The sequence below is a fragment of the Hevea brasiliensis genome, chromosome 13 (genome assembly GCF_030052815.1).
Source record: "Hevea brasiliensis isolate MT/VB/25A 57/8 chromosome 13, ASM3005281v1, whole genome shotgun sequence".
Classification (NCBI taxonomy): Eukaryota; Viridiplantae; Streptophyta; class Magnoliopsida; order Malpighiales; family Euphorbiaceae; genus Hevea; species Hevea brasiliensis.
In genome coordinates, this window is record NC_079505.1 from 89,120,104 (window position 1) to 89,144,590 (window position 24,487).

Here is a 24,487-nt window from a genome sequence, read left to right on the forward strand (position 1 = left end):
ATAAACCATATTTAAAGAATTTTTAGTATATAAAAAATAAATAAAATATAACAAATTTATTTCACAATTTAAAAATATGGGCCATATTTTCAGCTAATTTCGCTATTTTAATATTTTAAAATAAATCCATCCAATCCACAACACAGACACAGCCAGTTTTCTGACTCGCCACGAGTCAAGTGGGGCCTACACAAATCTCTTGTCTCGTCTCTGACTGGTATTGTATCCCCAAATATTTATGAGCGAATAATCCTATAAATCCATCTCCTCTCTACTTACTCTCTCTCTCTCTCTCCCTCTCTCTCTCTAGATATGACTTCCAACTTCTAACTGCTCTCTCTCTCTCATTTCACCATGTTCGTCATCTGTAATGGCTTATGAGATCAACTGCTTCTCTGTGCATCGTCTTCTCCAATTAGGCACTCCCTCATGGCTCCTAGCAAGCTCAATTCCACTGTATTCATCATTCTCTTTCTATATGCCCACATGCTTGCTTGTGGTTTTCTAATTTATCCATTTATTGCTGGCCTATCGATTTTTATGCTTTCTTGGATTTTAATGTCGGTGACCATAATTTTTGGATCTGTTTGTAATTTTCGATTGCTTTGCTTTCACTACCTGAGAATTTTTGTCAGTTGGGCATTTGCTTCTTTTTGAATGATTTCTGCGCTTGGGTTGTTAAATTCCATTTCCCTTTTGCAATTACATAGACGGTGCCACCGGGGGAAGAAAGAAGGGGGGGGGGGGGGGGTGGCGGGGGGCGGTGGGGAGATTGTGTGGGGGAGGGGAGAGGGAGGGAGGGAGGGAGCGTCCAATGCAACAGTTTGTTTGTGAGTGCTTGAATTTTTCAAAACTTGTGTTGGATGGAACTTGTTAGGATGGTGAAGTGGGAAAGTTAGATGCTTTCGATAATTTTAGGGCCAGATTTTGGTTGCTAAGCGGTTTTCGTTTATGAAACATGTTTGGATTATCTGAGGTATGCTACTTCATTCCTAGGTGATCAGGACGAAGAAATTGCTGATTCAATGCATTTATATTTATTCCTCAAATGCTATGGATTTTTCTTATGTTCCACAATTCCACCAACTTGATATGCATAAATTATTAAAAGTTTAATAGGTGACCCTTTTGAGCTTCAGGTTCTGAATTTGGTATATTTTTGAAGGTTTAACTTTTGACTAGTATAAGTTTATTTAGAAATTCCCATTCATTTAATACGATGAATCATGAATATTTAAATAGCACAGTTGTTCTTTTTATTGCTTCTCAATCTTGCATGAATAATATGTTTTTTGATTTTCTTTTTTCTTCTCCCACCCTCCTCCCCTATTCCTGGTAACTTTATTTAGCATTCTTTTTCCTGGATTTCCTGGTTGCCAGTCATATCTTGCATTTCATTGGTAAAGTGACTAGTATATTATGACTTTCTGTTTGATAGGATTCCTGTGGAAATGGAAATGTGAGTTTTTGCTGCTCACAGCCAGATAATGGATTTAACGATCCACTTTCTCTCTTCCATTCTGAGAAGGCGGTGCAGGAGCTTCTTCAACAGACTCCAGTCCAGGGAACTGATGACCAACACGTAGAGTTCTCAGAGGCACTAAGAAGTATGCTCGCATTTAATTCTTGAACCTACATATTCATTTAGTAAAACTGCATGCTATAAGTATTAATCTGACATTCAATTTTATACATTAGCTGTTGCAAAGGCATTAAGACGAGCTGCTGAAGGAAAAGCTTCTGCTCAAGCTGAGGCTGCTGAATGGAAGCGAAGATATGAACTGGAGAGGGAACGAAATCAGCGACTGCAGCTTAAAGGTTTCTAATGAAAAAATAAACATTTTATAAATAGTAGCACGTGAGTTTCATGCAGTAGTTATCTCGCATGTGACTTCAGTGGTGCAAATTAGAATTTTGAACTTCTATGATAAAAAAGAAAATCATGCTATGATTTTTTATTCAATTTTGGCATTTCCTGTCATATATTGAGTTCTTTTTAATCTTGTTTTGTCCTTTAATACCTTAATTGCACATTCATTTTGCATGCAGAATTTTTTGGCAACTTTATGTTAATAACTGTTAACTTTACACTGATAGAAGTGGTAGCCTTTTACTGCACAGGGCCAATACATTGTACAAATCCTTAGCTTCTTATAAATGTCTTCATTACTTGTCACATCCTCTCTTGTTTTTGGTGGCTTTATTTGGAAAGGAAAAGGGACAGTTCTGAATTCTGATACATAACTGTATGATTGGAATTCGTTTCTTGCATTAATTAGTATCACTATTTCTTGTGCACTATTCTTATGCGTGTCCTTGAGCATTGTGTGCAGAACTTGTGCACACATGCCAGCCTACCTATATAAAATCCTCATCTTTATCTCACACGTCCATTAGTTTCCGACTCCCAACCATGAAGTTGTATATGAGTCTGTGTGCTTGTGCAGATGCATTTATGTTTCTGTGCACAAAAGTGCATTTTTTTTGCAAAGGAATTTATATGAGCACAATTCTTTATATTTATGTTTGTTGAGCAAAGAAAAGGGAAAGAGGAGACAACTTGTTGAGAAAAAGGAATCTTGAGGAACGATAAGAATTCCTATGAAGGAAAATAGCGAGAGAATCTCAAGACTAGCAAAAGAGCAAAAGTTGAAAATCAGGAACTCACAATTGAAAGGGTTTTGAAAATGTCAAATCAACCTTATTTGGTAATGATGTTGAGGCATAGTTGTAGAAATGTCTGCTGTTCCTTTATCTACTCCTACAAACTCAGTTCTCAATACCATTTTTCATTTCCACAAATTTTTTTGGACATACTCAATTAGAATCTTCAATAAAAAAAAGAAAAAACTGAATTATTTGATCTTTCATTTTAATTTGGGCTTGAAATCTGCCTTATAAAAGTTGAGGCACCGAAGATATTTCTTCAAAATTGTTCTCCTATGCTCCTTGCTTTGCTCTATTTCTTTTGATGGATATAATTCTCACCTTTTGCCTTCATATTTTCTTCTCAGGTGCAAATAATTTGCACCTTGTTAAAATAAAAGGGAGATAATGAATTTTTTTTCTAGTGCAATAAAATTTTTTATGCTTTTAGGTTAATTTTATTTTATTTAATTTTTTCACTTATTTAAGTGGTGAAGAGTTGGAATTTTATGGTTTTGTAAGCTTGCTAGCTGCTAATCAAATTCAGACTTAGTATCATCAGATTATGGCTATTCCACTATCAGGCAGCAGTATATGTGAAATGCTTCGAAATTGGTGGACTCGGACTTCTCTATGTAATGCAAATGCACTGATAAGAATAATGCTTCCATGCCTTGTTTGCTGGGAAGTTTGGGAAGAACGGAATATGAGAGTCTTTGAAGGTACCTGCTTTTACTTGCGTAGAATTTGTAGCATATCCATCCTTGATTAAAGAATTGCCTTTCTTTTCTCTAAAGTGCAATTTCTTTGAGCATCACTTTTTGGAGTTAGAAGTAATTACAACCTTAAGGGTATGTGACATGATAGGTTGATTACTTTACAAGGATTGCAGGAATTCAAGCATCTTTGGCATATTTAGTTATTCAAGATTCTATTATTCGTTTACTTGAGGTCTTAGGCAAGCTTTGGATTGTAAGAATGGATAAGGTCATTATGATGTTTTTCAAATGGTGTTAGTGATAGGAGTATCCTAGGCATCGAATGTGTCTGGGAAGTGAGATCATTCCAAATGATGGGAAATTGGAAAATAAATTGTCCCAAAATGTGCACAATTTGACTTTGAGACAAGCAAAGGCCTTAAGTTATATGTCAACCATCCTTGTGCTACTGGTTGAAGTTTTGTTGTCTGCTCTTTTAGTCTTCCTTTCCTTAACCCGTTCATGGTGGATCCTTTGTTTAGTGTCTTTGTTCCAACTAGGTGTATTCATTAATAAAAGTTTTCATTTCTCTTTTTAAATTTAAGAAGTATCTATTTATACAAGGACAAACCTAAAATTTTTCACATTGCTCCCCGACTTTTGCACGAGTTATTTTTTTTTATTTTTTATTTTTAATGTAGACCATGCCCCCAAATTTGGGCAGTCACTTTTAAATATTTCATCCATATTGGATGCAGCTAGTAACCCTAATGCTAAAAATTAGGTTGTAGATTTGATAAGAGAATAGTGAAAAGGAGAGAATGAAAAGATCAAAGTCAACCAAAGGGCACTTTCTGGTTACACAACCATTCAAGATAACTACCAGTGAACTAGTTCTATTAATGTGTGAACTCTTCCCTAAACTGTGTATTACAGCCCCATATACAGCATAAGATCTAATTGGAACAGGCCTTGATCGTAAAATCCTTATAGCTTTAGGTTTGACCAAGATAGCGTAATCAAATATTAATAAAAGACATAAATAACCCTACTTTGAGAATGGCTATTGTGAACAATAATGCACTGCCGTAAAAATTCCAAATTTCCGCTCCTGCATCCCATTGTGACATTTCATTGTATTACATAAAGTTGAAACTTTAAGTTTAAGAATTATATAAATGACAAAACTGCACATTCCCACCATTTGAATTTTTATTTTATGCCTCTTACAGTCCATAACTTGGCTGGTATATCATCCTGGGACCTCATAGTGAGGTTGTTTGATGTCAGTGATTCTAAGAAAATGGATTGGACCAGGACATTATCCAGTATGCTTGTTAACACATTTCCTTCTTTATATATTGAGGTTCTGAATGTAAATAAGCTGCTGGAGATTTGTATACTTAAGATTGCTATTTGAGGATAGATCTTTAGAATCATGAAAGCTTTCTTGGTAGGAGATAAATTCCTTTCTTTGTTTTTTCAGAGAAAACTTAGGAGGGCAAGAAAGAACTGAGTCTTGTAGTTTCATGTCTGTGACTAATAGGCTTTTAGAAAGGCTTTGCACAATAACTACATTAGAAATCTTAATTTTGTACTTTAACACTGATAACCTTCTCATTTCCTTTTTCTTTATTTTATTTTAAGACAGAACCTCCTTTGTTCTTAAATTTTTAAATAGAGTTTGTGTTAACCATGACTGATTAAGATGTTAAGCTTCTTTGATTGGCTGTTTGAAAGTGAAACGAAATTCTGCAAGAGGTGTAGGGGAGGAATTGTGCTAGTGGTGGAAATTTTGTGAGTCAAGCTTCCTTAAGGACACCTGGTTGCTTGTAATGTAACTGAAGGCTGCGGAGTGCTGTGCCTTTCACAAGATTTAGCAGGAAGGGATAAGTTTTTGTAATTAGAAATTGCGACCTATCAGATCAGGAGATCCTTCTAAGCTGTAACCTCTTTAAGATTGCAGTTTCCTGTCATAATTTTTTTAATTCTTCATTTTGTCCTGCAATTTTGTTGGATATGAATACCTGGGCGCTGGTATAGCACTTCAGTTCTTCGCATCAATGGGAATTTCAAGGAGACTCGTGGAAAAGCTGAGTTCTATACTGTTCTAGAGGCAGCCTTATTCAATAATCACACCCAAGTCAAAAGATTCATTAAGGAATGGAAGGAACTCTGAATTTTTAAAAATGGTGGTTATCAAGCCTCATTTTGTCACAGATATCTCTAGAAACTAAAAATGAAATCTGATGAATTCATCTTATAGTGTAATGTCTGAATATTTGATTTGCCATGTATCCTATGGTAATGATTTTGAATCTCTCTATTTCAGATTTCTATATGCATTCTTAAAATTTTTCAATCTGTTTTTCCCCCTTTCTAAGAAGGAATTTGATGGCTTGTGCTGCAGAACATTCACCTGAGGAGCATAATGATGATTTTAATGAAGAGAGGACAAAGAACTCAACCAACCAATCTATGCTGAGTAATCACACAAACAAGCAATCTGAAAATTGTTGTATCAATGAGATTTGCTCTCATGAAATTCTTCAAGATGGAGAGACTGACTCTGATTCCAAGATGATCCAGAATAGGATGATGAGAAAGGTAATTTTCAGATATGCCTCTCAGTTAAGGATCTACTTTGCATATGGACAATGCTTATTATCTACATTCTTCTAGGTTCACAGCATTACATGTTTGGATGGTAACCCACTAGTCTTGGTAATATTTATTGACATTTCTTAGGTTCCTTACGTCCTATTTAGAACCTACGGCACTTATTTTTTGAAAACCTTTCTTTACTGCTTTTGTTGTTATTGGTAGTGATGTTGCTATATTTTCTTCTTCTTCTTCTTCTTCTTCTTTTTTTTGTTTTTAGATTTTAGAGATTCATCTATATTTTCTTCTTCTTCTTTTTTTTTTTTTTTTTTTTTTGTTTTTAGATTTTAGAGATTCATTCTTACAAATTGATTGCAAGGAACTCTGTAAATGTTATCTCTTTATGGATTGTAGTGATGAATTGAGATCATCTTCATGTTGCGACAAATTAGTGTCACAAAATGCCTAATTGGATTCCCTATTGTATCCTGAGACAGGCATCTTTTAAACTTTCATGGTGTTGTAAAAGTGAAAATAGTGATCAGCACAAACATGATGTTGTCTCTTTTGAAAGAGGAAACATAACAACTGCAGAGCGCAGCAGTAAACAGGTATATTGCTTCTGCAAGACGTGTGAATTTTGTTTGTGTATAAATAACAGATACATTTATCCAATTTATGTTGTATTTCCCACTGAAAAATTATATACTCCTGCTAGGATCAGTTCATATAGAAATCCCTTACATGTGTCTGATCAAATACTCCCTTTTTTGGCCCAGATTTCTTTGAAGTGGGAATCTAACCCACAGACGGTGCTCATCATGACCAAACCAAATTCAACTTCTGTTCGAATTCTGTGTGCAGATATGGTCAGGTGTGCATATTAGTTTTTCATTTTGCAATTCTGAAATTATTTTCTCTTTTCGGTTGCTTTCATCATTGTTCCATATTTAAGCTCTGTGACAGTTTTCAGGGCATGACAGCATGAAGTTGCTTCATATAAACAATATAGTTTGTGTCTTAAGTGCTGTAAGATAATACCTTGCATTGTAGCCTTTTTATCGTTGTATTGTTTTCTGTTCCTTAATTACTAAGTTACTAAAACCCCATCCAAAATTGTGGAGGTGTTGACCAAAAGCTGTCTTTGTTTCGTTCATAGGAAAGCAAACCTCAGTTATTTCCCTGACCAAAACTTGGGTGCATTCATGTTGACCTTTATCACTTTTCTTCTCCTGCAATCAAATATACTTGTAGCTCTGGCAATTGTCCTTGAGGTCTCCATGTGCTCCAACTTTGAGCGCTAACCAAGTAGTCAACAAATCAAAAGGGGCTTAGGGTGTTGGGTGAGGTGATGGGGGATACCAAAATGTGGGATGTTAACTTTTGTCTTTATGGATGCTAAAATCTAGATGGGTGGATACAATGAACTTTCAGTTTAATGCATTGCAGGTTGTGGGTATACAAGATGCAATGGATTTTTTTTTCTCTTACAAGTCAGAGGTTTTAATATTATTTATCTCTTCTTATTAGAAAAAAAGAAGGATATTGCACATAAACAGGACAGTGATTGTAGAAATTTTGAATTTGATTTTCCATCAAGTTTGGCAGCTGTAGAATTGTGGGTGTTTGTGTGCGATATTGCTGTCAAACTTGTCTCTTTAGAATGTGTTCTTCTGACTTAAGTTCCTTATGTTGGGAAACTATTCCATGAAATGAGTTTCAAGTGTGGCTTCCATAGTTTCACTATTTTCATTTATTATCCCTTGAAAATTACCTAAATTTGGTTGGAGCTTGTAGTTTGATTCTGCTATTTTTATCTGTAAATGTCTGCTTGCCATTAAGCTAATTTGGCTATTGCATAATTGTTCAATGTCCATTACCAGATGGTTGAAAGAGCATAAAAGGTTAAACATTTATGTGGAACCACGTGTGAGGGGTGAACTTCTAACAGAATCATCATACTTCAACTTTGTGCAAACATGGAAAGATGGTAAGCTTTTAATACATTCTTATTTTCATAAAATTTACCAACATATAGTTGATTATATTTAATCCATGAGAGCAACCTCATATCGTTTTTAACATTCTTTTCATTCCAAATTCCAGACATATAATCTTTAGAACATATTTCACATCATTGATTCTTCACTCTCATTGTCACTCCTAATATTATCTTGTTTTACTTCATTTTCCTCTCTAATTTTATTTGTCTGTGGAGGTTCAAATGTTTGATAGGCCCACTTTTTTTATAGAATCCTTCTTTGTGGAGAGAGGTGAGAAAAAATTGATTTCTATAATTAGTAATAATGTCACTTTGTTAACCTTCTTTAGTGTTGAAAAATAAGAGAAAAGAAAAACAATTTGTAGGGCACAGTATATCCATGTTTGATTTCTTGATAATGGATGTGGCGTCAGTGCCTGTGAGCTTGTAAATATTGCTTGGCAGATAAGGAAATTTCGCTACTGCACACTGAAGTTGACGTTGTGGTAACTCTTGGTGGAGATGGTACTGTTCTTTGGGTATGTGCTTTCAATTTGATTACGACAGCATTATTTTTATTGTTGGTTTCTCCTGCCTTCATGCCTTCAGACTTGTTATCATCTATCTTTTTATTTGCAGGCAGCATCAATGTTCAAAGGACCGGTTCCTCCCATTGTTCCATTTTCCTTAGGTTCCCTTGGCTTTATGACACCATTTTGTATCCTCTGTGTTTCTAATTAGGTTTCCTGAAAGAAAAATCAATTGGGAAATTGCTCATTGCTAACGTTGGCTTCTCTTTCACAGGATTATGATTTATTCTAAATTATTATTACCTTTCCCATATCTGACTCAAAAGTGTTCTTTAACATTTTGTTTAGATAGTCAACATTACAGAGATTCCCTTGATTCAATTCTTAGGGGTCCAATTAGTATAACATTGCGACACCGGTTGCAATGCCATGTTATTAGAGATGCAGCAACAAACGAGATTGAAACTGAGGAGCCTATACTCGTTCTAAATGAGGTTACTATTGACCGTGGAATATCATCTTTCCTCACAAATTTGGAATGTTATTGTGACAACTCCTTTGTCACATGTGTGCAAGGTGATGGTTTAATTTTATCAACAACATCTGGTAGCACTGCATATTCATTGGCAGCTGGAGGATCGATGGTCCATCCGCAGGTACTTTATGAAACCATATTTTCCTTAAATATCCATGTTCTTTTACTTAACATAGTCCACAGATGAAGACAACGGTTCACTCTTCAGATTTTAGTAGTTTGCCTCTGCTAAGATACATAAATTATAGTTGCATTCCTCATTTAAGCTTACACCTCAGTGGGGTAAAGTCGAGAGATTATTCAGTGCTACCGGAGCACGGGCCCCCTCTCTCACGTATATATGGGTCCCACTCTCCCTTAAACAAGGAGCAACTGAATTTTGTTTTCTTTAGGGAGGACTATTTTTTAGTGTTTCTGGTATATATCATAAATTTCTGAGTAAAGTGATGTATAAGCAAGAAACCTGCCAATAAAATCTCATATTTTAAATGAGGCATCAGGATGGGGGAGTGGCAATAATAATATATTATCAATTTTGATTTTTGAATCACTATATTGACAAGATGTGAGAAGTAGCAAACTAAAGGTAAGTAGGTTCATAGCTTCATCGGTTTTGGCATAGCCAGCAACGATACAAATTCCTCACATGCTATGGACAACCTTATATCATTGCACCAAAAAAATAATGAATGGCAGTAGAAATATAGAGATGAGAAGAAAGATCTACACATGGTTTTTATCGATTTAGAAAAGGCTTATGATAATGTTCCAAAATATATCTTATGGAGAGTGTTAGAACAAAAGGGGATATCTATTAGGTACATACAAGTGTTGAAAGATATGTATGAAGGAGCAACTACTATTGTGCGCACAGTGGGACAGGACACAAGAGATTTTTTTATGTTAGTTGGATTACACCAAGGTTCAGCTATAAGTCCTTACCTTTTTGCATTAGTTTTAGATGAATTGACAAAACATATATAAGAGAGTATCTCTTGGTGCATGATGTTTGCGGATGATATAGTTCTGATAGATGAGACGCAAGAAGGAGTCAATAGAAAGCTAGAGTTTTGGAGAAGTACTTTAGAGTCAAAGGGATTTAAGTTAAGTAGAACGAAAACAGAATACATGCATTGCAAGTTCAGTGAAGGCCAAACTGGTGAGAGGGAAGGAGTTAGTTTGGATGGAGTGGTACTATCCCAAAGTAATCACTTTAAATATCTTGGTTCAGTCCTTCAAGTAGATGGAGGATGTGAGGAGGATGCTTGTAACACCCCTCACCCGACTATAGTGTAGCCGAGCGAAGTGTGCTACATTCGGTGCCGGAGCACCCTATTTTATTTTACTTTATTCCTTTAATAATTTGATCTCGTTATATTTTAATATCAATTATTTTTTTATGGAGAAACCAGCGGAGTTTCTCCTATTTTATTATTTGTTGACGTATTTTACTATTCCCCTGCTTGAAATTTTCAATAATATTTTATAATAAATATATCATTCATGCTCATCATATTCATCTCACATTCAATTCTTGTAATTCACATACTCATTTGTACAAATCTATTCATTCTCAATTCATATGTAAACATTCTCAAATTACATAAGCAAAATTTTTAAATTTCCTTAATTTACATAATTTATAAATTAATTACATAATTTAATAATTTACATGATCTACAAATTAATTACAGTTCCATAATCTATATTTCAACATACAATTTATAGTTTACATTACAAATAATAACTAATTATAATGTACAAAATACATAATATGATATATTTGAACCCTATCTACATGCATTGCTAAGGAGGTGACAACCTTGAATACTCTGCAGATTAGACTACAAAATCTCTGTTTGGTATTCGCTGGGCTTTAACTTCAGTAACTATGCGAGGAAACAAATCCATCGCGCTAAGCATTGCTGCTTAATGGTGCAATAATATAACAAGGAAATAATTTAACAAATAAAAATAATTGGAGCATATTTTCTATACTTAAGAATTTTACTGGGTTCATATGAAATTTTCCATACAATATATCTTTCGTCATTTATGTTGCTCTCTAAAATCACTTCTTTCATAAGTTTACAATAATCATTTATATAATGTACAAATAAATCTAAAATTTATACTTATACTTATATTCTTATGAAAGTCACATTTGTAATATTATTTAAGTTATAATTCTTCTACTAGTCTTTTTATCACTTACTTGATACTTTCTAAATTGTTTACAATCATTTTGTAATATTTAAAATTTTTAGAGCTAGTTTAATTTACTTCAGATCATTCTAAGGAATAAATTTTTGGAGCTAATCTAATTTATTTCAGAACTTCTTCTCATTTATTTACTTTTTAGCATTTTTTATTACTAATATTCATAACTTATTTTAATAAATTAGACTGTCCAAGTAACCTACGACAGGTGACTAAACTGGATAACGGGTCGTTGGTACTGGACACCGCGGTGCCTTGGGCCGTCATACCATGGGACGCAGAACGTCAACCACGTATGCAGTCAGTATGGCTAAAAAGCCATGATAACACATAATCGGGCATAAAAGCTATGAGTGCGGGTATAAAGCTATGAATGCGGGCATAAAGCATTTTGCAGTATTGCTAAAACAATACCCTATTGGCATGCCAAACTATCCAATCTGACACACATGTCTAGGCAATATAATATAATATCATTAAATATTAATATATTGTGTTTTATGACTTCATTATTTCATAATAAATTTCAATTATAATTCATACATTCATTTGATCATTTATATGATCACAATTCACATCAATTATCCTTTTATACTATTGTACTCAAAGTACTTTTCCTTTCTACAATAATAAGAACTAATATCTCATTCATACATTAATATGATTCATTTATTTGTTCATTATGTCATTCATATTAATCACAATTCAAAACAATGGTTCACATGTACTATTATATTCAAAACATTTTTTCCTTTTTAATTTATTCATTTTATGAATTCTATTTGTGATGGGCATATAAGCCCTAACTACCTATTCACTTCAATTAGGTGGTTTACTTTTCATGTTTCAAGCAATCCATGAACATTTCATGAACATTTCATGGATTTCAAATTTATGGCCTTAATTTCCCTTTAACAATATAGTTCTTATACTTTGTGTCTTTGTATTACTATTCATACTACTATTCACTCAAATTGTTGACTTTTTAATACATAATAAATTTATTGAACCTAAGTTTACCAAGATACCACATTTTGCATTCCAAAGTTGTTGGTATTGGTTGCCAATACCATTTCAAAGCTTAGTGTTGGTTACTTTACAATTTTCAGATTTCAAGCACTAAGTTTACTGTTTCATTGGTCATTTTTATAGTAGAAATTTGACAAAATTGTCTTCATGAAAGTTGTTTCTTATTGTGTCTAGTTACATTTCTTTTTTTGAATCACTCCATTTGGAGTTCTGTAGCTCAAGTTACGGTCATTTTACCATAACTGACCGGATTGACTTGTACCCAGAATTTCTGGGCAATTTGGTTCTGCCAGATTTGGTGACCTAAGTTTGGTTGGCAATTTGACTAGGTTATGGTCAGAATTTGGATTTGTGTTCTTCATGAAAGTTGTAGGGCTATGTCTCAGCTTTCTTTTGGTAAAATTTCAGGTCAATTGGACTTTTCTATACTGAGTTATGATCAAATGAATAAACACAGTTCATTTGGTTATTTTGCCCAGGCATAATGCAAGTCACCCGGATTAGGGCAATTTTTAGGTCAACTTGGTTTGGTTTTCTTGGCAGTGTTTCTACACCAAAGTTGTGCTATTATGTCTTATAAAACTTTTTCCATTGGTTGCATTGCATTTGGATTTTTATAGACCAAGTTACGGTTATTTTGCCAAAACTGGTCGGGTGAACTTTAGTACAGGAAATTCTGGGCAGAATGGTTTTGGTCAGTTTAGTGACTTCACTTGGGCCAGCAATTTCATTTGGTTAGAGACATTTCTGGGCTTGGTGTTCTTGATGAAAGTTGTAGTCCTATATCTAATCTTTCCAATGACACAAAAATCAGGTCATTTGGACCTGTCTAGAGGGAGTTATAGCCAAATAATGTTCATTTGGTCAATTTTCTGGGTTCAGTGTTTGGATTTCCAGATTGAGATAGTAGATTGGTCAAGATTTGGATAGAATTTGGGCATGGTTTCTTCATGAAAAATGAGGTATTTTGTCCTAGGTTTCATCTCCATTTGGCCTCACACCAATTGGAGCAACACAACTCCAGTTATAGCTCAAACAATACATTGGACTCAAAGGTCCGAATTTCCTGCATAAGAATCAACACTCCCAAATTCAATTCTCCCAACTCCACAAACTTCATTTGACATATTTAGCACTTCTAATGGTCATTAAATCATCTCAACATCATCAAATTCCAAGCAATAATACAAAAACTAAGGTCAAAACCCTAACTTATAATTTCAATCTCAATCATGTATCCATGCAATTTGATTTCTAATGCCTTAAACTTCATTAATCAAGTTCACTAACTAAAACAAAATCATCAAAACCATCAAATTCAGTTACTTCCTACGGCTGCGACAAATTGAGACTTCAACATATTCCAAAATTTCTTTTCTTTTCATGCCATATCAACTTAATCAAGCATGCTTTTCATGCTTAGGAAAGAAAAAGAGTATGGTTAGTGCACTAACCTCTTTGGAGCTTCAATTCTAAGCTTGGTAAACCTCATTTTTTCTTCTTCTAATTGCTGCCCTAAACTTGCTCTAGTGGTAATGACAAGTTTTTGTGAAGGGAAGATGGGCTTTTGAGGTGATTTGGTAGGTGAAATGAAGCTTGGGTGAAGTTTGTTAATGGTGGAAGGGAGTGTGAAGTGGTTCTCGGCTAAAGGAAGAAGAAAGAAGGGAGCAGAATTTTTTTTTGATTTTTCAGCCTATATTTTTGTGTTTTAAGTGTATTTAGTGAATGGTGATTGGTGGAGGTATTGTAATGACATAAGCATGAGGTCATAATTCCAAATTTCCTTCATTTTCTTTTCTTTTCTTTTCTACTCATTTCCAATTTAATTTTTAGGAATATTTATTCATATTTGAGATTATAATAATTTTTTACTTAACTGGACAAGTCGGTCAAAAATCATCTCTGAAGACGAAATGACCAAAATGCCCTCCGTTTGGCTTAACAGATTAAAATTGTCTGTACCGATTGAAAAATTTTTCTAAACATTTTCTTGGCATTCTAATGCCATAGAAATCTTAATGACTCTTCTCTGGAGTCCCAATAATTATTTCATGAATTTTCTCCCGGGTTCAGGGCTTCTAGTTGCAAAGACCGTAACTTCCCACTGGGTTATCCATCGCTAGAGTATCGGCTCATTTAACTTGGTTGTATTTTATTTCTAAAATTTTTTATAAATTTTTCTTATTATTATTTGAGTTATTTATGACTCCTCACTTTAGTCTAAATATTTTTCCAGACGTTCTAACTGTCCGGACCGACACCGGTCACCGGAACATTAGAATGTACGGAATTGCTACAGTGAGGGTGTTACAATGTTAGTCATAGGATTAAAGCCGGATGGTTGAAGTGGAGACGTGCCATGAGAGTTTTATGTGATCGCAAAATTCCCAATAAGTTGAAAGAAAAATTTTATCGTACAGCTATATGACCGGCCATGTTATATGGTAGTGAGTGTTGGGCACTGAAGTAGTCGTATGTGCCTAAGCTAAGAGTTGCGGAGATGAGAATGTTAAGATAGATGAGTGGCCATACTAGACTAGATAAAGTCCGTAATAAGAGTATTAGAGAAAAGTTAGTAATGGTGCAAATTGAGGATAAGTTGAGAGAAGGGAGATTGAGGTGGTTTGGTCATGTGAAGCGTAGACATATGGAGACTCCAGTTAGACAAATAGAGTACATTAGGTTAGAGAATAGAAAGAAAAAAAGGGGTAGACTTAAACTGATTTGGAGGAGACTAGCACAACATGACCTAGAACATTACACATTTTCGAGGATTTAACCCAAAATCGTTTAGAGTGGAGAAAGAGAATCCATATAGCCGATCCCAAATTTTTGGAATAAAGGCTTAATTGAGTTTGAGTAAACTCTAAATCAGAGTATCACACTTGCACATCTTTTTATAGGAAGTTGAGCTACGATAGGTTGGTCTGTTCTTTGGTATCTGAAACCTCAATTTGTAGCCACATTCTGCAACCAGAATTATTGATGCACTTTCAAAGAAGCTATATTAATCTTTTTTAATTAAATCATGCCTCATTATTGATTTTCTTTTACATTAGTATCAATATCATACCCTTTATATAGATATCAAATATTGAAATTATTCAGTGCATTTTCTGTAATTGCAGGTTCCTGGCATCCTATTTACACCAATTTGTCCACATTCCTTATCCTTTCGGCCTCTGATATTACCTGAACATGTAACGATACGAGTGCAAGTTCCTTTCAACAGCAGAAGCCCTGCTTGGGCATCATTTGATGGCAAGGACAGGAAACAGTTGACACCTGGTGATGTACTTGTGTGCAGCATGGCACCTTGGCCTGTGCCTACAGCATGCCAAGTTGATTCTACCAATGACTTCTTGCACAGCATCCATGAGGGCCTACACTGGAATCTGAGGAAGACCCAATCTTTTGATGGCCCTCTTGACCAATAATGTTAAGCTTATCTTATCTCTGATGAAAGCAAGCAAATCTAGCTGTTGTTTGAGATTTACCTTTTTAAGCATCCTAGAAGGAGGGGAAATATATGTAGTTCCAATTTCCAAAAGCAAACTTACCAATTATTATCTGCAGATTGTCATGAAAATCAGAGGATATGGAAAAGGAAGTGTATGTTGTAAGACCAAATTGCCTCTGAAATGTGTAGAACTTGGCGTGGCTGTTAAACGAATAGATACAAGAGAAGGAACTTGTTGACTGTTTAGGTTATACGTGGTGCCTCTTGCTAGCATTGGCAACTATCCAAAATTTTACCTTCAGTCTTTCAATGGCAGGTTAAAAGACTGATTGCATTGAAGACTTCTTATTTATAATTTATAATTTATTATTTTTAATATATATTTTCATTTATGGGACCCACTACTCACTCTCTCTCTCTTAATTTTACATTGAAGACCTCTTCCACTACCATGCCCATACTTTCTTCTAGGCTATTAGTTGTTGGATCTCTTCTGCAAGGTTAGGATCGACCTTTGGATTTTCACAAGGGCTACTTTTCAGGGTAGGCACAGTTAGCAATGATCTTTGCCAGAAAATTAATGAAAAAAAAAAATGCAAATCCATGCCATGTTTGAAATTCTTCACTTGTTAGAATTCAGGTAATTATTCAAGTTTGACTAGATATTAACCAGTAGATGCAAATCAAATCAATGGTTAAAAATGTGTCTAAACTTGATCAAGATTAGGCCTACGCTTGTAAACCGCATTAATCAAGATTAGGCCTTAACATAGAACACTGGTAGTATGCTGTGACTGTCAACGGTAATAAATTACAACTTGTAGCACCTAGGTTAGTAGCAAATATAGTATTCTTGAATGTAAATTAATTAAGATAGAAAAAGTAATTAATTAAAAGTTTTGACTTCATATATATTAATTAGATTAGATGCAAATCAAATCAAATCAATTCATTTTTGCAATCCCATCGCAATGTCTTCTCCAAATGCCACGGAGTTGAACCTATTTCAACGCTTGCCTCTTGGGATTATATGGAAATCATCTGTAGCTATTGCAGGCCTAGTATTCTTCTACGCATTCTTGTTTAGCCACAATCTTGATAACCAATCATCAGACTCATTTGTAACGCTTCAACTTAAACGCCCAGCTTCATCACCTAATGTTACCATCCATTCTCCTACCAATATTAGCCACATTGGATTCATAGTTATAAGCTCATTGAACTCCTGGAAGAATAGAAATCCATATATTCTATCATGGTGGCGGCCAAATGTAACTAGAGGATGTATCTTCTTAGACAAAGAACCCACACAAGAATACCTACCTTGGCCTTCAACTTCTCCTCCTTACAGAGTCAATGAAGACGTCACCAAATTAAGTGTCTATCCTAAGCTTGTAAGCCCTGACCAAGTTCGAATGTTTCGTTCGATTTTAGATATGTATAGAGTGGGAGATAATAAAGATTTGAGATGGTTCATGATGTGTGATGATGACACTATTCTCTTGGTGGATAACTTAGTTGAGGTTCTACAGAAGTATGATCATACAAACTACTTTTATATTGGGGATAATTCAGAATGTGTAAAGTCCAATGCTGATTTCTCTTTTGACATGGGATTTGGTGGAGCTGGCTATGCTTTGAGCTACCCATTAGTGGAAGCGTTGTCAACCAAATTAGATGCTTGCATTGAGAGATATCCACAGTTATATGTTAGTGATCATATGGCACAATCTTGTTTAGCTGATATTGGAGTCGCTTTAACCATTGAAAAGGGAATCCATCAGGTAATAGTTTTCTGCTGCATTATTCTTTATCATATACTATATTTCATTACGTCCTTTAATGCATATTTGCTTGGATATATGACTGCAGATAGATTTGCACGATGACATATCAGGTCTTTTATCAGCTCACCCACAATCTCCTCTTCTCAGTCTCCACCATTTTGATTTTATAAATCCAATCTTTCCTTCCATGGATCGTTATCAAGCTACAAATCATCTTATGACAGCAGCAAAATATGATCAATCTCGCTTCCTGCAACAAACAATCTGCTACCACAGGGAAAGGAACTGGTCTTTCTCAGTGTCATGGGGTTATTCTACTCACATATATGAGAAGACAATCCCCAGAAGTATTCTACGTAAACCCCTCGAGACATTTAAGCCTTGGCGTTGGAATGGTAGTCCTCCATTGTACATGTTCAACACTCGTTGGGTAAACAACGATCCATGTGATGCTCCTCATGTATTTTTCTTTCAATCCATAGAGTATAATGCTTCAGGGAATCAACTTCTTACAACCTATATTCGAGCTTCACCTCGTAATTTGCCACCTTGTTCAGTTGATGGCAACCATTCTGCGGATTCCATCTCTGAAATTCTGGTGCTTTCTCCGGCCACAACCCGCAAGACTGTGAGTGCTCACTTTCATTCTGATTATTAATTATACATAATTCAGTGTATATTTTGGGTTTGTTGACAATTGTAATTAATTTTATTTGGTCTATATATATCTTCCAGGCTGGTGTAATAGAATGCTGTGATGTTGAGTACAAGGCTGAGATGAATATTACAGAGATTAAGATCAGGTAATGTGCCAAAGGTGAAGTCATTGCCTAAATGCACTGCAGGGGAGTACAAAATAAAATTGAAAAAAAAAAGTATTTTTAATTTGAGGTTAAATAAATTTAAAATTAAGTTTTAAATAAAATAAGCCACGTACTTTCTAATTAATATCAAATTAGTCCCTACATAATAAAATATTATTTTTTTAATTTTAAATACTAAAATTATTTATTATTTTTAATTAAAAATAACAACTTTATCATAACCCAACTCCACGGACCAGACCGGTAATAGGACCTAGGCCGATCTAAAGCCTCCAAAATCCGTATTAAGCCTTACTATATCCAAACCCATAACCAAGACCAGAATCAAGGCCCAACATACAAACAAAAATGAAATAAAATATTGTAAATATATTTAGACTAACCCAACATAATAGTTATCAGAAATCCTTTGCTAGGGGAGTATAGCTCAACCCTAAAACACAACATGTGCAAATCATTTAATATCATTAATTAATATAATATATTCATAAACTAATATCACAACGGAGTTCTAGTAATTAGACAAATAGATAAATAAATAAATAAATAGACGCAATAATAACTATTAAACTAATAAACACCATATCTTGCAGAAGAAAATGCAGGTTATACTCGAAAATAAACTCACTTCTTCTACAACCTGAGAAAAATATTTAAACAGAAATTAGCGTTAAACTCAGAGAGTAAGATATTGACTTTAAATATAATTTATATAACTATCTAAATCTAATGCATTCTTATATATGAAATGCAATACGTTCGTATAGTTCAAACAATTCAACCAATATTTGCAAAAAAAATAATTTGAAGCACGCACGCACCCACGTGTCACTTTAATACATATATGAGAGCTGATCCCTTATAGAACTCTCTTAATTCAAAACCTGCCAGCGAAGTCAACTCAAGCCGGACTTTTTCTTAATAATCCTAGTGCGGGGGCTAGCGAGATCAACTCAAAACCGTACTCACCCCTGCTTTTATATATATAAGGATTGGGTCTCAACGAATCAAGCTTCAGTTATGACTACCTGTCCTACTCATATCCATATTCAAACAATACTCATGCCAACACACGCACAGAGCTCGTAGTTAATCTTAAGGATACATTCATAAATAAATTTAGTAACATATGCAGCAAAGGAGCGTGCCTAGCATTTAACTAATTATATACGCATATATAAGTGAATGCATAAGCATGTCTTGAATATAAATTAATAATATTGAAATTACAAATAAAATCAATATTCAACTTACAGACGGATCAACACGATTGCAAATGATCCTACTAGAGAGAAGAAAGACTAGCCGGTATCAATCACCTATATAGACACATTGATCTCTATCAATTTACTGATAGAATTAACTAATTAATTTAATTAAAAAAATAAGAATAATTCCTAAGGTCTTGTCGAAATTTTGGTAGAGTTTTTCCTATAACTGGACCTAGCCTCCTTGCAAGAAAAACACAATACCAGCAACACATAGGGCTTAAAGCCCACAACAATAATTATAATGCCCATTCGGGGCCTACAAGAATCCTAATCTAGGTCCAATTTTCTAAACTCCAGCTCAAGTCCCTAACTCCTCTACAGTCCAAATAATTACTTTTAGCACTTTAAAAATTATAAAAATATTCTTGGAGGTCCTCTATATCATCTTTTTATTAATTAAAGTTATTTTACTTAATTTTACTAAACCAGGAATATTTCACAAATTAATTAACTAGCTTAATCCTAGGTAAAAAAATCACATAGCTTGAGTTTGGGACTATCCTTGCTATTTCGGCTATCCGGAACGTGTTCAAGACATCTAAAAATGCTAGAAACGACTGTAAATATGACTCCTTTTTAGGACAGCCTGTCAGACATATAGACTGGGCTAAAAATTCGGTCCCAAGTTCAGTGAGTTGTTACTGATCCGATTGCACCTAATAGAAGCCCATAAATTGTTAATAATTTCAATACAATTATATTTAATTTACGAACATTGAAATACTCCAAAATTTCACTAAATGATCTAGACTGTTCGATGACTGCCTTTTTCTGAACGGTGTCCAATCCGAGCGAGATTGGTTACATCTCGAAGGTTTCGTTGTGCTGAATCCAACGATAGTCTCAGATTTCCTATCCAACGATCAAATTAGCTGGAATCTCATTGGAAAACAGTAAAACCCTTTTTTTTTTCTCTCTCCTACTTTTGCTTTAATCCGATGACTACTGGAGGCGAGGTTAGTCGGAAAAGCTTCCCCAGGCGGAAGAGAGTTTGATTGGGATCGGTGGTATCACCTAGCATTGGCCAGAATGGCCAGACGTAGCTCACTCTCTCTCTCTCTCTCTCTCTCCCCATGGCTGTTGGTGTTTTTTCACCCGCTTCCATGGTTGCCAAAGGTCTACCGGCATTTTTTGGGCAACTGGGGAACCTCGCCGGCACTACTGGTTAATCGGAGAAGAAGAAATGGGGGAGGGGTGGTTGGGTGGTGATGAAAGAACGAAGGAGGGGGGGGGGGGGTCTGTTTGCTACTTTGAAATTTTGATTTTTTTTTTTAACTTTTAATTACATCATAGGTTCCTGAACTTTTCTAGCTTATTCGCCTAGGTCCTTTTTCTCTCTTCAAATAGGTCCAAACTACTTTTACTATATTTAATTTAAATAAAACTTTGATAATAATAATAACAATAATACTCTAAAGAAATTTAATTATTTTTACAAATAATATAATTTAATCTTACAAAACTCTAATTGAATTTAATAATAACAATGATACAAATAATAATTTAAAATAATAATAGTAATAATAATACATGTCAAATAATACATGTAAAACAATATTCATTGTAACAACTCAAATTAAAAAAAAAAAAGAACCCGTAATTCAAGACACACACCCCAATTCACCTCCCTCCTCTCACTTTCTCTCACCTCTCCCTATCTTTTTCCTTCTTTTTCAAGTGAACCACCACCGCCGGTGATGCCCACCAGCACAGCACAGCTTCGGCGACCCTCCAGGCGGCCTCCAGCGGTGGCCAAAACCATCGGAAGCGGCAACAAGGGAAGGAGAGGGAGAGGGAGAGAGAGAAAGAAAAAAAAATGGGTCCCAAACTTTGAATGCTCGCATCCGACGATCCCGATGTCCGATTGGAGTGATTCCAATGGCTATGGACTCCTAAGAGAGAGCTCTTTTAGATGAGACCAGCCTCACCGGATTTGGTGGCCGTTTCTGGTGCCGAAGAAGAGAGAGAAAATTGATTTGTTTTTTTACTTTTTGACGAGATTTCTGACAATCCGACCTTTGGATCGACGATCCAAGACCACTTATGGACTCAGGAGGAGGAGATGAACATTTTAATGTAACCAGTTCCGGCAGATGCGCGGTGGTTCCGGTGGTGGCTCGGGCAAGCTTTGGGGATGATTCAACTTCGAGAGACTTCTTTATAAATTTTTGGAATTTTTGAGATAGATAAGTTTTGGGTAAGATTATTTTCATTATTTTTCAGTCTGCGGTGCTTAAATGTAGTGTTTCTTAAACAGGAAAAATTGGAGAAAAATTCTAAGAAAAATATATGATGAAAGTAAAATTATTTGGAGATGTTTTATGATATTTGTTGAATTTTTAAGTGATTATGGAATATTTTTGAAAAATATATGTGGGTTTTAGTTAGATTTTTAGCATCTGAGCATATAAGATCATCTGGATTTATGGTATTTAAATTTTATATGATTGGTTGAAGCTTAAGGATGGAGGTTTAAATATGTGAATATTGAATTTGGTTGAATTAAGAATATGTTAGCTGTTGAAAACTTATAGAATTGAGTAATATTCTTGAATAAAATATTCATGGGTGATTAGAAAATTACAATTCCATTTGCGATAGCTTTATAACTTTTTTAAGGACCGCGGGGCAAAATTTTAGAATTTTTAAAGCTTATTTGAGTGGATTTTTACAAAATATCAATTATAGGGACTAAAATATAATTTTTCAAGTTTATGACTATTGTTTGATTTGGAGGGCCCAGGAGGGGTCATATAATGTTGATGAGATGTGATTATAGAAATTGAGAATTTAAAAGTGTTATTTGGATCTTTTTGCAGGTTTTGTAGGTCCTAGGTATAGGGGAAACTCTGCCGAATTTTCGGCATAAATTAGGATTGCCTCTTTAAATTTATTTTTATTTGAATTAGCACTAATAAATTCACAATAAAATTATGTAGGTGATCGGTGTCAATCATCTTTTTTCACCTAATCTTTACAGTCGTCTCTGGTGTACTGTGAGTAAAATATTAATTTTAATTATAATTTCAATATTATTATATATTCAAGCATGCCCATGCATCACTTATAAATATGTATCTATGTAGTTAAATACTAGGCACGTTTTATAAGGTATTCTTAATTGATGAAGTGCCATGTTTGTTGTTTATGGTAATTTGGAGCAGTGTGCGTGCATTGACATGTGTGTGGTGTGTGGTATTGGATATGGATAGGACGGGTAGACGTGGATTAAGAGACACTCGCTGGGACCCGGTCCTTTATGGATAAGTCGGGGTAGGCACGGCTTGAGAGACACTCGCTGGCCCTCGCATTTGGTTTATTAAGCGAAAGTCTGGCTTGAGAGACACTCGCTAGCAGAGGTTGGATTAAGAGAGCTGTATAGGGTATCGGCTCTCATATATATACTGTTTGAACAGTATTGGGTGGGTGAGTGCTCCAAATTGTCTTTTTACTATTATGATGTGATTTGTATGAAATTTATGATGATGTTGCATTCCATTCCTTATGATGCATTAGCTTTAGATAGCTATAGAAATTGTTGTTAAAATTAGTATTTTACTCTCTGAGTCGAACGCTCACTTCTGTTCATCACCTATTTTTCCAGGCTACAGGAGGAGTTCTTTTACAGAGCAACCTGCTTTCTTCCTTGTAGGTTTAACATCGGTTATTTAATTATTTTAATATTTTTCTAAATTTAAAATCTAGAACTCCGTATGTGTTAGTAGTAGTATGGACCTTGTTAGAAATCATATTAATTTAAATTATTGAGATTAATAAATGAAGATTTTCATGGTATTTAAACAATTTGTAAGTGATGGTATCAGGGTTGAGCAGGGCTCCCCTGACTTCAGTTTTTGATGGTTATCAGATTGGGTTGACCCGAATAAAAATATTTTATTTTATTTAACTTTATTTACATGTTGGGCCTAAGTTTTTGGGCATTGGTTATGGATTTGAGAACAATAAGGCTTACTACGGGCCTCGGGGGCTTTATGTCGGCCCAGGTCCTAGTGCCGATCTAGCCTATAGGTTGGGTCGTGACAAATATGGTATCAGAGCTTAGGCTTTAGATTCATGGGAAATAATGTAATTGGGAGTGTAAAAAGGAGTCTTGTTAGGAGGTTACATGCGAAGTATAGGATTATGTTTCTTCTTTTTCTATAATTCTTTGTTTCTAGATTCTACGTTATATCTCAGGAAATATAAGAGTGCCTCAGTTAGTGTCTTGATTTTCGTGGAGTACATAGAAATGTGAAATAGAGTTATTAGACATATTGAGGTCTGCCATGGAAATACGTTCTCCAAGAAACACTATATTTCTATCAGTATGGGTCCAAGTGTTGTGCCTGTCTGGTGCTAGGCATGAGTACATAAAGGTGAGTTTTGATAGTATAATGGCACTAGATAAGGGTGAGGATACCACTGCTGGCAGTCATCAGTGGATGACCTAGTGAGAGTAAGTTTATGGTAATAGTAGATTCAAGAGAGATAAGAGATTAGGAGACGTAGTCTGTCAGGACGTATCTTAGTAACTATACAATGTTCTCGATGTTTGCTCTGTAAGCTACAAATTACAGTACCGACATGAGATTATTGTGTAGAGCTGCGTGCATCCCCGTGGTGCTTCATAATGAGGGTATTTGTGGATGGCCTCTGTTTTTGTACAATTATGCCAAAATAGAGTTCTATATCTGTAGAGGAGTTGGGAGCTCCTGGTTAGGGGTCTAGAGTTAGAATATTGAAAGGTCACAGTTGGGTGATAACTAAAGTCAGTGACTCGGTTACCCTAGCATGAGCTAGAGTTACATCAAGAGTTGCCATCAGACCAGAGGTTGCAAATTAGTTGCAAAGTAAAGGTGACATCTATAGAGTGAGACCATCTCATCTTCAGTATGGAATTTTGAA

General features: G+C 34.9%; 2 protein-coding genes across 4 annotated transcripts; both read left to right on the forward strand.

Moving 5' to 3' along the window:
• The first annotated feature begins 271 nt into the window (after nt 1-271).
• LOC110641209 (NAD(H) kinase 1) lies at nt 272-15,951 on the forward strand. Of its 3 annotated transcripts, XM_021792848.2 has the most exons (12): nt 272-456; nt 1,439-1,607; nt 1,699-1,818; nt 3,231-3,368; nt 5,755-5,951; nt 6,443-6,556; nt 6,725-6,819; nt 7,829-7,935; nt 8,392-8,465; nt 8,566-8,644; nt 8,805-9,112; nt 15,369-15,951. In XM_021792848.2, the coding sequence occupies exons 1-12, from the start codon at nt 430-432 to the stop codon at nt 15,675-15,677; spliced, it is 1,737 nt and encodes a 578-aa protein (XP_021648540.2). In that variant the 5' UTR covers nt 272-429; the 3' UTR covers nt 15,678-15,951. The 3 variants fall into 3 exon arrangements, with proteins under 3 accessions (XP_021648540.2, XP_021648541.2, XP_057988791.1); XM_021792849.2 differs by lacking the exon at nt 3,231-3,368 and having other exon boundaries at nt 273-456; XM_058132808.1 differs by lacking the exon at nt 272-456 and having other exon boundaries at nt 1,452-1,607; nt 3,209-3,368.
• A 624-nt stretch (nt 15,952-16,575) lies between these two features.
• LOC110641204 (uncharacterized) lies at nt 16,576-21,498 on the forward strand. Its single transcript, XM_021792835.2, has 4 exons — nt 16,576-17,484; nt 17,573-18,115; nt 18,223-18,290; nt 21,261-21,498. The coding sequence occupies exons 1-4, from the start codon at nt 16,672-16,674 to the stop codon at nt 21,496-21,498; spliced, it is 1,662 nt and encodes a 553-aa protein (XP_021648527.2). The 5' UTR covers nt 16,576-16,671.
• The last annotated feature ends 2,989 nt before the right edge of the window (nt 21,499-24,487 follow it).